General features: G+C 35.8%; 1 protein-coding gene across 3 annotated transcripts in view; it reads left to right on the plus strand.

Moving 5' to 3' along the window:
- Positions 1-15,587, plus strand: part of TNPO1 (transportin 1) — a 59,590-nt gene that overhangs the window by 30,595 nt on the left and 13,408 nt on the right. For all 3 annotated transcript variants that reach the window (XM_040579286.1, XM_040579287.1, XM_040579288.1), the window contains 12 exons: positions 464-582; positions 3,009-3,069; positions 3,724-3,892; positions 4,448-4,600; positions 5,721-5,946; positions 8,656-8,827; positions 10,277-10,363; positions 11,212-11,319; positions 11,523-11,681; positions 11,777-11,864; positions 12,498-12,596; positions 12,800-12,895. In XM_040579286.1, coding sequence (XP_040435220.1) covers positions 464-582; positions 3,009-3,069; positions 3,724-3,892; positions 4,448-4,600; positions 5,721-5,946; positions 8,656-8,827; positions 10,277-10,363; positions 11,212-11,319; positions 11,523-11,681; positions 11,777-11,864; positions 12,498-12,596; positions 12,800-12,895 — 1,537 coding nt within the window. The remainder of the gene's footprint in view (positions 1-463; positions 583-3,008; positions 3,070-3,723; positions 3,893-4,447; positions 4,601-5,720; positions 5,947-8,655; positions 8,828-10,276; positions 10,364-11,211; positions 11,320-11,522; positions 11,682-11,776; positions 11,865-12,497; positions 12,597-12,799; positions 12,896-15,587) is intronic.

The raw sequence follows: 15,587 nt of genomic DNA on the forward strand, positions 1-15,587 counted from the left end.
TGGTTATAGGTTCTACTTAATTACATCCTGTCAGGTAATCAAGGTTTGGAGGGGAAGCTTTTTTTATGGTACTGGAAATAAAAAAAGTATTTCCATCTTACTAAGGGTATAGTTGTAACTTTTTTATTCAAAAGTACAAAGGGGGAGTAAAAAACAAAAATCTGTTCACAGGAGACTGCTTTTAATTATCTTGGTTCTCTGCAGTTTCTGGGTAATAATGCTCTTGCTTAATCAGTGCAGAAATTTAGAATTAAACTATCTAGCATTAAGAAGGAAGTCCCTTAGCTTGTTCTCTCACCAGCCTTAAGCAGTCTCTTATGTCTGTTTCTTCTGTTTGCCCCAAGAAACAAAATTGCTATGGTAGCATAGTCTGGTTTTGCAAACACATTTTCCAATGTTGGTACCTTCTTCTGGACACCTAAAATTTCAATTTATACAAGTAATTTATTTTCATATTTTGTAGTACATGCTTCAAAGGACCCAGGACCAAGATGAAAATGTGGCTTTGGAGGCTTGTGAGTTTTGGCTGACTTTGGCTGAACAGCCGATTTGTAAAGACGTATTATGTCGGCATCTTACTAAGTAAGTATTAAGAATTACAACTCCATTTATTTTGAAATAGTCATTTTTAAACTTCAGTTCGTTTGTTCCTGGTTACTTTTATAAAGAATGTATCTAGCTTGCAGCATTCTTCAAAGAATTTTCCTGTCACTAGTTCTTGTGCATAGTGAAAATGCTGTAGGACAGCATTCATTGAAAAGAATTCTGAGGATTTCAGACCCAGTGACCTCCAGAAGCAACTCGTACTGTGTCACTGTACTGCTTTACCTCAAGCTTAACAGGCTGTTAAGCTTTACATGGATGCAAAGGTGTGCTAACATGCACTTAATCTTCAGCATACATCTCCACACGACAATATCTATAATATCTGGTATACTGGTGTACTGTAAGCACATCGTGACTCCATGTTGTATGTGCATATTCATGCAGAGGGATCTCCATTTTAACAAGAATGTAAACCAGCATGACATCAGTTGGATTTAGGAATTAAATTTATATTAATTTCTATTGCAATTTGAAGTTAACGAAAGCTTGTGCAATGTGTTCCTTCATACTTCTGCGGCCTGGTATTTGTTTCAAAATGTATTTTTTTTTTTTTGAAGTTTCAAGAAGTTCTCTTATGCCTCAAAATGTTGATCTTTGATTGAATACGTGTTTTTGAGATGTCAACATCTGCATGTCTTTGTCAGTGCTTGTCACTTTTTTTTCCAGATTAATCTGAAGTCTTCTGCAATAGGAAATGAATTTTTTTCAGTGTTCACAGTAAATGGATATTCTTTGGTTTTGTATATGGTGGAAGGTTTTTGAAATTACTGGGGCAGTTCTCTCAAGATCTTGAGTGAAAGAACAGAATCACAGACAGATGCATTTTTCTTAGCAATAAATCGGCAAAATTTCAGTTTTTGTAAGCAGTTAGGAAGTAGAGAGGAATGAAACACCTACTGTAGCAGTGGAGGGGAATAAAAGCTGAAAACAGAACCAATGTTACGAGAAATAGTTTTGAAGTTTTAAAATGGTTTTACTTAGTTCCTACTCTTGTAGCTCAAAAGACGAAAGAATGATAGCGTAATTCTTGAGTACCCAACATGTATACGTATGTGAATAATTGTAGTTATTAACTACTAGTTAATAACTTTATACTGAGAATAGCAGTAGTTATTAATTACTAGCTAATAACTACTTGTATTAAACCTCTTTTGGCCTACATGAACATTGACACTGCAACAGGATCATACTCACTCAATTTTTATTTTTCTTAAAAAAAGCTTTAAAATTTCTAGAAAAACAAATGTGAGTAACATTACATTTCTCGATCTTTCAGTGTCATGCTTGTTGAAAGCAACTTACTTGTTAGTGAGTCCTGTTTGACTAGTGAACTATATAAGTTTGTCAATACTTGATGATAATCTTAAAATTTTATATATTAAACTAAAAGTGGGACAAGATCTTCTAAAAACCTGTTCATGTGGTATCTAACATCTTGTTCCATTCTGTTCCTGCAGGCTTTCTTATAAATTGCATTATCTCCTGCATACTTCATGAAGTATGCTGCAGAAATGCCAACGAATTAGTGATAATGTGTGTAATTACTGATCCTTCATTAAAAGGTCAGAAGGTAATGTGCCATTGCAATGCCTGATTATTACTGGCCTGGTACCTTCAAAAACTAATACTCCTCACCTGCACTGTATAGAGAGATTGAGTCTGTCACTGGTGCTGGGTCAGTCCAAGATCATTATTAGCTTATCTTGGCTTGTAATACATATTTTTATGGACTTTTTTTTCCTTTTTGTGGAGAATGTGTTTTTTTCCCAAGTATTTGATGGTTTTTGTCTTAGTACTTTTTTTAACTGTACATCTGTAAAGTGAAGTCCCATAGCCATAACCAGTTTTAATAGCAAAGTAAGTCCTAATACAGATTAGTCAAGATCTCTGCAATGCTGGGGACTTGTCTTACTGAAGTAATCACTAAAGGATAGGAGGGCTTAATGTAGTTAGCCTTGTATCTTTAAGAGTAGTGAGGTAGAGTCGTTGGCAATAACTAAACGGTGACAAGTACTATTGGTGAGAGCCAACTTATGCACATGATGGGAGTTTGAATTCTTACTGAAAACCTTTAGACTTTTCTGAAAGGTGCTTCAGGGTAAATCCATCATATGGAAGAGTATCTGGCTTTTAAAATTTAAAACTCAGTTCTGCCATCTGGCTACCTCTAATTAAAAGTTTGTAATTTGAAACAAACACTTTTTCAGATTTCAAAGTATTGATTAATTAACCTTATGACATGGAGCTTGGTTTAGAGACTAGCTTTTGTTGTCAGGCTAAGTGGGGTTTTTCTTGTTTTGGTTTGGGCGGTAGGGGTTACAACCAAAATTACGGCCCAGGTAACTGAAAACTGGCTTGCTTTTTTATGTGTTACTTTGACATGTATCAATATTTCTTTGTAGGCTGATACCTGTGCTGGTAAATGGTATGAAATATTCAGAGATCGATATTATTCTGTTGAAGGTAAGCATCAACTTTTTTTACTCTTACAGAGTATCTGGTTAGCTTCTGACCTGTTAATCAGAATGATTCAGACCAGAATGGGCAGGTGCAGCCTACCATCCGTCAATGGAGAATTACCTTTCCAGGGCAGAGTGTGCTGTTCCAAATACTAAATACAACTGCTACCATGTTTGTTGGCAAACACTTGGCGGGCTTTCCTGCTTTGCCTCTGTCCCCTCTCCCCCCACTCAGACAGAGCTGTGATACCATTACCCATGAACTACTGCAACAATGCAGCTTGAAAAAGAAGTTCAGAATTAGTTCTGATGCCTTCCAGGTTGAATACATGGCTTTTTCCATCAATACATTTTAGAGTATGTCTGTGTACCAGAATTTGTCTATCACTTCTTTCAATTTCATTTCCATCAAGAGCAGTTTCTTGACAAGAAGGATACCATGTGTGTGAGCTTACTTTTCTTGCTTATATTTTCCTGTTGTTTTTCTGGTAAATGTGGCAGCAGAATGCAGGAACAGCAGCATTTTTAGTTAGCTGGCCAGCACAAGTGGAATGTGAATCTTTTATATGCTTATAAAATCTTGAACTAAAACTATGTTCTTAACTTGCTCGAGCAATATAGTTGGACTAGTTTGTCTGATAAATCCTTTTGATGACAGGGGGATGTTGAAGAAGATGAAGCTATTCCAGACAGTGAGCAAGACATACGACCTCGTTTTCATCGTTCACGGACAGTGGCTCAGCAGCATGAAGAAGATGGTATTGAAGATGATGACGATGATGATGATGAACTTGATGATGATGATACTATTTCTGACTGGAATTTAAGTATGTCAGAGTAACGTGTAAAATGTTTTTAAACTTGCATAATACAAGAACCACAGTAAAAAGGGGACTTTGCTTATAGGAATGCTGAGGCTTTGCTTTTGAATACAAAAAAACTATCTGCTGACATCATTGGTGGGAGGGGTGGAGGGGAAGTCTTTCAGATGACACTTTGACTTATGTAAATGTATTGGCAAAATCTAGCCATTGGTAAGCTTATTTTGAGTATGGCAGATTGAGCTACAAATACTTACTGGATAAAGTTCAAGATAACTTTGGGGCTTAGAATTTTAATTCTACAAGATGATAATAATCACGTATCACCTACTTCAGTTGAAAAAACCTCTTACACATTGGTAGCTGGAGGAGGTTTAATAACCCTTTCTTTTACTTCAGTCTTCCCTCTAAAATTGGTTTGTTTTGTTTTGGGTTCGTTTTTGGGGTTTTTTTAACATGGTACTACTGACAGCCATTACTGGTAGTTCTTTTGAGGATTGTATTGCCTAACTACAGCTACTTGTATAATAAGCAGAGACTAACACTGTTAATTCCCCTCAGGGAAATGTTCTGCTGCTGCTCTAGATGTCCTAGCCAATGTGTTTCGTGATGAACTTCTGCCACACATCTTGCCCCTTTTGAAGGAATTGCTTTTCCATCCTGAATGGGTAGTTAAAGAATCTGGTATCCTTGTTCTTGGAGCAATTGCAGAAGGTAAGACAACAGTGCATGCTGAATTAAGCAGCTGTGTGATTCCTTCCAGGTGAATTTACTTATGCAAACAAGTATATGTCCTTAGCTGGTTTGGTTTTGGTCATCTATGTCCACATCTACTAATGGGTGATTACTGTTACTTAATTCTTCATTTTCAAATCCATGAATGTGTGGGAGGCTAAATAGCTTAGATAAATTATTTTCTCTCTTTCTTAACTACGCAACAGAACATATTTATTGGTCTCTTGTGAAATAACACCTTAATTTCATAGAAGAGTAATACTTAATAAATTTGAGCCTTACATTTCATCCAAGTGTTTTCAGAAGACCACCACTCCTGTGACTTGAGTGCCCTGAGGTGCTTATTGTGGATGGTTCTCCAATTTAAATATGATAGCTTCCATTCCTTTGTACTTAGTCTTGTGTGCCTTTTTGCCTGCATTTCTATCCTTTTTGCAAGCTGCAGGAATCTGTTTGTGTCAGTGCCGAGATTATTTTTCTCTTCCAACAGTGCCTAGTAAACATACTGTTTTCTTTGTTACTAGAAAACTCTTTTTTTTTTTGCTTTTGATTTTAAGTCAGGCCAAGGTAAAAGTTAGCAATTCTGGCAAATCTCAGTGTATTAGTGCTCTTGCTGACTTGAAACGTGTCGCTTTTGTTGCTGGTCAGTATTTGTATGGTATTAGGAGAAAACAAGAAGAAATTTAAATTTCTTAAGGTATCCTTTTTAATGATGTGATGATTTGTTGTCAAGATCAAGTCTTTCTCTGCTTGGTGTCTTGGTTACTCTTGAGTAGGACCTCCAAGTTTTATAAACTCATTTAATTTGGATGTACTTGCCATACTCCGTTTAATAAAGAAGAATTTCTGCAGAGTAGAAGGAAGCACTGAAATTGAAATATAGATTAAATGAATGTAAGTTTGGTTGAGGATTTTAATTATTTACGTAAAGTTTCTTTTTAGGACAATGTAAATTAGGTAGACTTGGTTTGTATATTGTTAAAATGTATTCCTGTGCATGTAAATGAAACATACAATGAAAGTATGCCCCTTCTAGGAAACAAAACAACAGAACTTTTTGTTAATTCTGGTACTGCAATAGCTGTCTTTTTCTTTCTAGGCTGCATGCAGGGTATGATTCCATATCTTCCTGAGCTGATCCCTCACCTTATTCAGTGCCTCTCCGACAAAAAGGCTCTTGTGCGCTCCATTACATGCTGGACTCTTAGTCGCTATGCACACTGGGTAGTTAGTCAACCCCCAGACACATACTTGAAGCCATTAATGACTGAGTTGCTAAAGCGTATCCTGGATAGCAACAAGAGAGTACAGGAAGCTGCCTGCAGGTGAGCCAAAGCTTGAGCAAAAAGCACTATCCATGACACTGCTTTTTCATGGGAAGCTGTTTTAACGCCGTTACCAGTGAATGCATGACTCCATTTCTAGCTTTTACTGTATTTCCTTCTTTTAAACTTGAGTAGATGCAGCTGCTTCTGAAGTAGGCAAAAACTACTGTGAGTTGTAATAACATGAAAAAAGTTATTTTGTATTTCTCTTGTCCAGTTTGTTTTCAGAGTATATGACTCACCAATCTCAGTAATTTGTTGTAGTAAAAGGAACTACCTGTTTGTAACACTTTTTTTTATTTTATTTCACTGACCTGGAATATGGCTTTTTTCTGAAACGCCTATGAGTAAGGTTGTTACTGATTGCAGTGGAAAACTATCCTATCATTGGATTAATGATGTTTATGTTTAGCTCAGGATTAACAAAACATTTGGGTTACGGTTATATCAAGGGATATTCTCTTTCTTTTGAAGGGAGAACCTGGGATATACGATTCTCTTCTTCCCCTTGTTTGTTGATTATTTTTTTTAATAAATAAATTAATGGTTCCATTAATGGACACACCATTAATGGAACGGAAATATGTGGACCTCTTGTGCAGGAAGCTCATAAATAAAGCTTTTACATTGTCAATTTGTGTGGGGCAGGAGTACACGCAGCAGACTGCCAAGAAGGTTTCTTCATAAAGCAAAGTTAGATCTGCATCTGATTGTATTCTAAATACTTGAACCAGGTAGCATTATTATTATTATTATTAGTGGTGGCAGAGGTAGTATGATGATGATGATGATGATTACTACACCCCACCCCCAATATCAGTAGTGGCTAAGGACAGGGCTGAGGTCAGAGTTCTTGTGATAAGCTTTGCCCAAAAAGGGACAGATGTATACTTGCCTGAGAACATATACAATGAATTTAATGAAATTTACTTAGTAAATTAGAGTATTAAATATGGTTTCCTTTTTCTCTCTAAATGTTTTCCAAGATTAGGCTAGCAAATTTGTTGGGCTTTAACACCTGCTTCGTTCTGTCTTTTCATAGTGATTCTTCTGTTCCTTCCTGAATGAGCACAAAAATGTTGATATAACACTACTTCATGCATTTTCAGATCCAGGGAATCAGATTAAGTACAGATTCTACTAAAAAAAACCCAAACCACACCCACCCTCACCCCAAGAAAACCAGCCCACACTTCTGATTATACATTCCTTGTCCAAAACATGGTTGAAATGTGCATGTAGTTGAACACAGCTATGTTGCAGTTGTTAAATAATCTCATGTAGAGCTTTTGAAGAAAGTGCAATGGGCAGTCAAAGCAGTTAAGTTGGTAGGAAAGAGATAAAATGGAAATATTAAAAATAACAATACACCTGATTACTGTTTTTATTTAAAGGTCAGTGTCAAATTTATAGCACTTTTTAAAATGCTTTCTTTAGAGCAGAGGTTCAGTAAAATTTCTGTTGCAGCTAAAAAATAAACTGGGAGACTTCACATTAATGAAAATGTAGAGCTGTTACAAGTCAAAACATACCCACTAGCTTTCTAAATTGCAAGGAAATACCATGGTCCTTCCTGGAGAGGAGCAAAACGCGGCATCCCTACAGTCAATAGTTGCACAGTTAATTTCTACCAAACTGAAAATTGGTAGGATACTGGATGTGACTTCTGTATCCTAGCCAGATGTCTTAGCTTTCGGTTTTGTGCTGTTGAGAAACTGCTTCTTTAGTTGGTGACACCCAAAAAGGTAGTTTACTGAAACATGTTTTCCTGCTCACATTGGATGGCTTTCTGGAAGAATACTTCATAATAATATAAGTTATAAATAAGTAAAATAAGAATGCTAGCCACTTAGCGTTCACAGTTGCATTGTGTTAAGAAAAAGGCATTTCTGTATTTGGTAGCACAGCAATAGGGAATGGTTTGCCTCGTGCAGTGATGCATGCATTTTTAGTGCAGGGATAGGCTAATAATAATCCTGCTGACACAAGCTAGGCCAGTAAATCTTCAGTAGCTCATATTTTTTTCCTTTCCTTAGTGTTTCTCTCTGAAGCAGTATATCCGGGGCAGGGGAGGGGTGCGCAGGAGCGTAAGTTTTGTTTGGTTTGGGTCAGTTTTTTTAATACTGTTGTTGAAACACTTGACAGACAACCTGAAAATTTTCCATGATGCCATGACATGTGTTTTGACCAAGCCTGGCTGAAATTGTTTATCCTCTGTCTTTGCTTTTGGTTTCCTGTGTCTTTCTCTATCTGTTTTCTATGCAGTGTACAGCTGAGAGTACAGGCTGATTTTGGCATAATACTGGCACAACAGCACTACAGCTTGTAGGTGCAGCTACAGCATACATTAACAATGTGGGCCATTTTTAAATTAAGTAAACAGCTTTTTGTTTAACCATTTCAGTTAGTATATTATAACTAGTTTACAGTAATGCTTTTCTTGGTCACGGCTTCTTGTGTATACCTAAAGGGTTTTACAACAGTATCTTTTAATTTTTTTCATCACAACATAAGAGCTGAATCCTTACATGCTCAATCAAAATAGATCAAGGTTATCTCAGTAATACCATCTTGAAAACACATCTTTGATGAATTTTAGGACTAAATACGGCTTTATGTTTAAACAGAAGTGGATTGTGTGGTGCATTTGGGGTCATCTTGTTTTGTTTTTTCCAAGATACTAACTGACCTGGTTTTTTTGTCCCTCAGTGCCTTTGCTACTCTAGAAGAGGAGGCTTGTACAGAGCTTGTTCCTTATCTTGCATATATACTTGACACTTTGGTCTTCGCATTTAGTAAATACCAGCATAAAAATCTGCTCATTCTTTATGATGCGATAGGAACTCTAGCAGATTCTGTAGGACATCATCTAAATAAACCAGTGAGTATACCTTATGTTCTGTAGAAGCAGTCATAATTGAAAAACTGATTCAGTGGGTTTTGTAGTGTGCTTTACATGTTACAAAACAGAAATGCTGATATTTTCTGATACTAAATATTCACAGGTAAATTACATAGACTGCATGTAGTTTTCCCACTACATAAATACTTGCTATTTTGAATAAACAGTGGTGTGTGTGGTGGCTTGTGAAATGTGCTTCTCATCATATTTTTTCTCAGGCTCAGAATTTTTCAGCTCAGAAGAGGTATATGTATCACTATGGGACTTTAAAGGAATTAGTGGAATGTGTATTTTAATTTCCAGTGGCCACTTTTTTTTGGTAACCACTTTAAGCATAGCTAAGCTGCTTTTTGTGTCTCCAATGTGTTGGAGCACATCATCACTAGAAATTGCTTTATCAGAGAGTGGGACAGCCATCCATTTTATATATAAAAACTTTGTCTTTGGACAAAGCACAGATAATTCACAAGAAAATACAGTGGGGGTTTCTTTTAGTGTACATATATTAATTAATAGAATATGTATACATGTCACCTGCATGCATCTTATGTTGGTTATTGAAATTTGTTTTATTTCTCTGGAGTGCTTCACTGACATAGACACACTAGAATAAACCAGTTTGAGTTGTTTTCATGGCATTGTACTTGCCATCCGTGACCCCACACCATCAAAGGACCTCTTTTTCAGTCTCTTTTTGGCTCTGACCACCTTGACATTTGACAATACCAACAGGAAGCTAAATGGGAGCTCCTGGTGATGGTGGGACTTTCTTCAGTCACTTAGAATTTTATGTCATTGGACAAAGCATTAGCTGGCAGCATCTGTTGGCTTTTTAGATACCTTCTGGGAGCAACAGCACTATAGGGTTACTTTATTCAATGACCTTGTGACTGTGGCTGTGCAGTGACAGGGAAGATGGAACACCTTTATTCAGAAGGGTTAAGTGTCCTTCTGGAGGGACAGGAAGTTACTTTCTTCATGGATGCTTAATTGCTTGAGGAAGAAATTTCAGGAACTTGGGAGGATAGGGTTGTAGCACCAGGACAATGGGAAATCATTGAGAAAAGCAGGTGGCAGATGTACAGCCAGAGCACACTGCTAGTAAAAACATTTTCCCTAGCCTCTAAGGCAATCACAGAGTTTTGTAGCAACCCAGGCAGCTAGTCTGAAACTAAACCTGGAGGAAAAGATTCACTCTGCAAAGGTACGTACAGGCTTCAGCAAAAAATCTTAAGACACAAATTGTAAATTCTCTTGTTAAGCTACTTCTACACATTGCAACAATGATTGAATTACAGTACATCGGGGGAGAGGAGTGTTGCTGAAAAAGAATATATATTGATTCTTAATACATCAGTTTCCTAGCTTTGAAATGAAATGGTATGCAGTGAAGTGTTTCAGCAGCTGATGTGTTTTCATCCTGCACAGGAGTATATTCAGATGCTAATGCCTCCATTAATCCAGAAGTGGAACATGTTGAAGGATGAAGATAAAGATCTCTTCCCTTTATTAGAGGTAAATATTAAAATTTGAGTATTTTTTATCAATTTATTTTAGGAATTACACTTTCTACCAAAGATGCTCCCACTAGGAAGCACGACTATAAAAGCTGACAGCGTTTCCCATTATGGTGAAAATATTCTGGCCATAGTAAGAAAATCTTGTGACTGAGGAAATATCATTAGGTTTGGCAGAAATCTATCTTTTTTTTTTTTTTTCCCCCCTGCCATTCCGGAGTGTTTTCTTCGGGATTCTTCTAGGAAAAAGAAATGTTCCATCCTCCTTTTATTCTTGTCTTCTCTCTCCTTGGTCTCCATCCCTTCATTAAAACTGTTGTCAGACAGCCTGAAGGTACGAACCAGACCATGTAGTCTATTCTGTACTTTCTGAGCGTGAAGCAGGAAAGCACCTCTAGAAAAATTATTTTCATAACTCTTAGGTAGTGTTAGGGCTTGCACATGGTCAAGATACTGAAGTTTAGTGTAAGTCCCGGCTGAATTATCCTAACTGGTTTTGTATGCACTTTCTTGGGTACCTCTAAGAAGTTGCTGCTGCTGAGAAGTTTTCTTAACTGGCATGCATGGGAGAGAGTAGTAACTTGCTGATAGTTGCCTTGGCTCAGCTAATCAGTACTGCCTTTCTAGGTTGTGTTTACTTAATCAGTTACATGTGCATATGCTTAAAATACTTTTTTTATTTTTTATATATTTATTTTATTTTTTTATTTATTTTATATTTTAAAATACTTAAAATAAAATCTTTTACTTTACCTCTCCCAAATAAAAGGCACTTCACAGGTGTGAAAAAAGTAGTGACTGTTTTCTCTCTCTCTCTTATTATTTTTTTTTTTTTTTTATTTCCAGTGCCTGTCGTCAGTTGCTACTGCCTTGCAATCTGGCTTCCTTCCATACTGTGAACCTGTGTACCAGCGTTGTGTAAATCTGGTACAGAAGACACTTGCACAAGCCATGGTATTTTTTTACTGCTATTCCAATATTTTCAGAATCTCTCCTTAAACCAGTTTATTAACTGTATAAAGTTATGTGTGTGTTGGGAGGTTTGTAGTATAACCATTTAATATATAAATGAAGCGGCAGTTCTGAAACTTTTTTTTCACACGTTCCCCTGAGAAAATCTAATACTAATTTTGAAAATGCATACTTATTTGTTGCAGTTGCATAATGCTCAGCCAGACCAATATGAGGCTCCAGATAAAGATTTCATGATTGTGGCGCTTGATTTACTCAGTGGTTTAGCTGAAGGACTTGGAGGCAACATTGAACAGCTAGTGGCTCGCAGCAATATCCTGACACTAATGTACCAATGCATGCAGGTGAGATGAGTAACCTGTTTGATCCAAGGATTTTTCTTAAGAGATTCATGCTTCTAGATTCTAGAATTCTTTTTTTTTTTTTTTCCTCTTTTTAGGATAAAATGCCTGAGGTACGGCAGAGTTCTTTTGCGTTGTTAGGTGATCTGACAAAGGCCTGTTTTCAGCATGTTAAACCTTGCATTGGTATGTTTCTTTTACTTGTTAAATGATCAACTTGTTTTACAAACTGATAAGAGGCTGGTTTAGCCATGTTAAGCTCCCTGTTCTGTGGATTGCCTTTTCATGGTGTTTTAAGTTTTCCTTTTCCTTATCCTTATTCCTGTCTTTGCGACTATAATTCTTTCTTAAAATTTAATAAAAGATGTGATTGCATTCTAAGCTTCATTGCTTTTTCACACATAGCTGAATACATAGCTACACAGGTGATTTGAGGGTTATTCAACTATATTGTAACACTACAAGTACTTGGTACCCGTGGTTTTTGTCTTCTCTCATCTTCTCATCTCTCCCCAGCCCCAGTATGGGAAAAGCAGACAAAAGATTTCTAAAGCTGTATAAAGATAAAGCCTATTAAAAACATTTTCAAATTGTAATTTGAAAAGATTTTCATTGATCTGCTTAGGTTTGAAAACCCAGGTTAATCTGATACATAGCAGAAATACAGCTCTTGTTAATTATATGTAGCTCTTCCCAAGTGTTTAAATAGGCTTACATTACTTTTTTAAAAAAAAACTTCTTTTTTCCTCCATGATCTTACAGTAATGGGACGAGATAGTTGTATTGTGTGATGAGATTTTAAAATGTTGTTCTTTCTAGCTGATTTCATGCCAATTTTGGGAACCAACCTAAACCCTGAATTCATTTCTGTGTGTAACAATGCCACGTGGGCAATTGGAGAAATCTCCATCCAGATGGGTAAGTTGTTTTTTTTTTTTTTTGAATCTCTGCACATTTAGCATGGTTTGTCTAGGGGTTCTGGATTTTTTTATAGTGATACTTCCATGTTAAAACTTAAATTAAATTTTAGATTCTTGTCCTTGTTCAATGTACCCAATCTATTTGGATTATGTATATTAATGGTAATTTTCTTCTGAATATTTTTTTTTTGGCTGTTCCAGGTATAGAGATGCAGCCTTATATTCCAATGGTGTTGCACCAGCTTGTAGAAATAATTAACAGACCAAACACACCAAAGACGTTGTTAGAGAACACAGGTACCCAAAAACTGAACGATACATGAAAGGAATGACAGATTTTTTTTTATAATGATTTTAAAAGTTGCATAGGGGAACCACACCAGAACTGATATTATTGCTGTGTATTTGGCTTTTATAAGCAAAAGCAACTCTGTTTTGCAGAAGCTCTTACAAGTCTCAGTCTTGCAGCAAACCATCTATCATATATCTAGATTCTTAGTTATTGCTTTCTTACTTTTGTAAGTTTTATTGTATTTATTTATCATCTGTTTAAGTATTCTTCCAGTTTTATTTATGTATTGAATATGACAAATGTATGCAGTAACACTTAAAGACCTAGTTCACAGATTTTAATATATGCATGTCCTTACACGTGTACTGTATATATATGTCTAGTGTTTGAGACAAATGTAATTGGCATATATAAAACAAATAATGAACTCATAGAATTTACAAAAAATGCACTCATTTTTAAGACAGACTTGTAATATTGTGCACAAAAATCTAGATCTGTGATGGCAGTTTTACCACAACATAATGAAATTATGTTTAACTTCTATTGACTGGTCACTTAATAACAAATTTCTGAAAAGAATTCTAATAACGGCATGCATGGTTTATGTTCTAGCCCACAGCTTTGCCTTCCAAATTGGGAGCAATCCCCAAATGCCTTACTGAATCAGAATTTCTGAGGCTTGTTTCTTTTGCATTGATAGAGGGCACGTTCTGGTATGAAGAGCACCTTCCATACTTCAGCAAAACTTTATTAATAATTTGACAGGTTCTGGTTTACTATTTTACTCATTGAGAAATTTTTTTTCTGTTTGCAAACTTAACTGTCTTGCAAGAAAATGACACTTTAGTCATGATACCTGACATGTTTGAAAATGATGCAAATTCAGTGGTACTGTTACATTCTTTGAGCTAAGCAAGAGATAAATTTTCAATTTATATTTTTCCTCTGGCATTCTCTAAACTTAAAAGCTGTACTTTTTCTGCGCCCCTTCCCCTACCCCTATTTAGTATGGAAGGTGAACTTGAAGGAAAAATTACCTAGTTGTCTGGCATATTATAGGTACTACTTTTTGCAGAGATAATTTTGGAGCAAATCCCTACTTGTTGTGAAATATACCATGGAATAGGATAGCCATATAAATTTTCTTTCCCCTGCTCCTGCCCTGCCCCCCTTCCTCTACACCAGTGGATGTGTAATACCTGTAACTGAGAGGCATCCAGTATGTAAATGTTTGCTTCCAACATTGTTAGAGAATTTTTGGAAGCATCCAGGCACTGACTTTTTCTTTATTCTCTTAATAGTTACTTTAAATGTGGATGCATAACTGCAAATAAATGTTGAGTGTGGTGTACTTATTATAGTTTGTTGTGGGATATTGTGCTGCATGCCACTAGTATATGCAAGAATATTACTGTTTTCTGCTTTAGCTTCTATGTACTGAGCTATGAAAACACTTTTCCAATGGAAACATGAGACCACTTACAGTAAAAGTAATTGCATAGAAAATAATCAGTACATGCCAAGAAGTTGATCTTTGATAGAGATGACTATTCCTGTGAGAATTTACAGATAAAACTTAGAAGTGTATTTTCATTTGAAAGTAGCACTTCAAATGCAGTTTTGTAAGTTAGATCTGCCAAAAATTTTAGACACTGAGTATTGAAATTTAGTAACATCAGGGAAAAACAGTACATTACCAGTGAGCTGCAGCTTTCATGGAATGAGTATGTTTCAAACTGCTAGTATATCCTACACCAAACTTTTACTGGAGAAAGCATCATCTGCTTTATTGCATGTTTCATGAAACTGTTCACAAATGCCTGTTAATTAGAGTGTTGCATAGTATGTCCCTTGAACATAGGTTTCCTTTCTCTGCTTCATATAAATCTGCTGGATTTTAGTATTATTCATGTATTTTGCTTCAAGTAATCCTGATACATTATTCCCCACCTTTTCCTTTTTCTAAAGATTAATCTTCTGTGAGTTGAGCAAACACCATTAAAACACATTTACGTGATGATACTTTCTTCGGTCTGTCCCTTGGAACAAAGGACCATACTACCTAATCATGTGATGAAGCAGCTTTGCTTTTCATGTGTCCTTATGTCTTGTTTTCAGAAGTCTGATTCTTGCATGACTTCTATGAGGAAGTCTTTTGTGAACAAGAGAAATATTGGGATTAAAGAATAATTTTCTGCAGTCAGTTGCTGCGAGTTAGCATACAAGATAATGAACAGGACAAATATTTGGTGCTCTCTGAGAAGTGTTTCTCATCTATTTAGCATTTTTATATAGACCACTATTTTCCATGTTAAAGTATTTATAAATGTATTTTTACTGACACAGTAGATCTATTAAAATCTTGAATTTAAATATTGAAAGAAAAATATTTACAATACTTGATACTAAAACTGAAAATGGTTAATTACTTTTTATCAAGAATATCCATAATAGTACATTTCAATAGAAATTTTTAAATGTATGGTAGCTAAATTTATTGTAAGAGATTACTCTGAAGAGGACAGAATGACCACTTACATCAGAAAGCCTTTGGATTTTAAATTGTGTTTTTGGTGTTCTCTCATTTACTTTAATTTTTCTTTTACCCTGGAGAGTATACCATATATGTTGCTGCCTCTTATTTAGGGGGTGGTAATAAACAGCACTGGTGAAATCTTATGTTTATTATCATAC

The sequence above is a fragment of the Falco naumanni genome, chromosome Z (genome assembly GCF_017639655.2).
Source record: "Falco naumanni isolate bFalNau1 chromosome Z, bFalNau1.pat, whole genome shotgun sequence".
In the NCBI taxonomy this organism is placed as follows: domain Eukaryota; kingdom Metazoa; phylum Chordata; class Aves; order Falconiformes; family Falconidae; genus Falco; species Falco naumanni.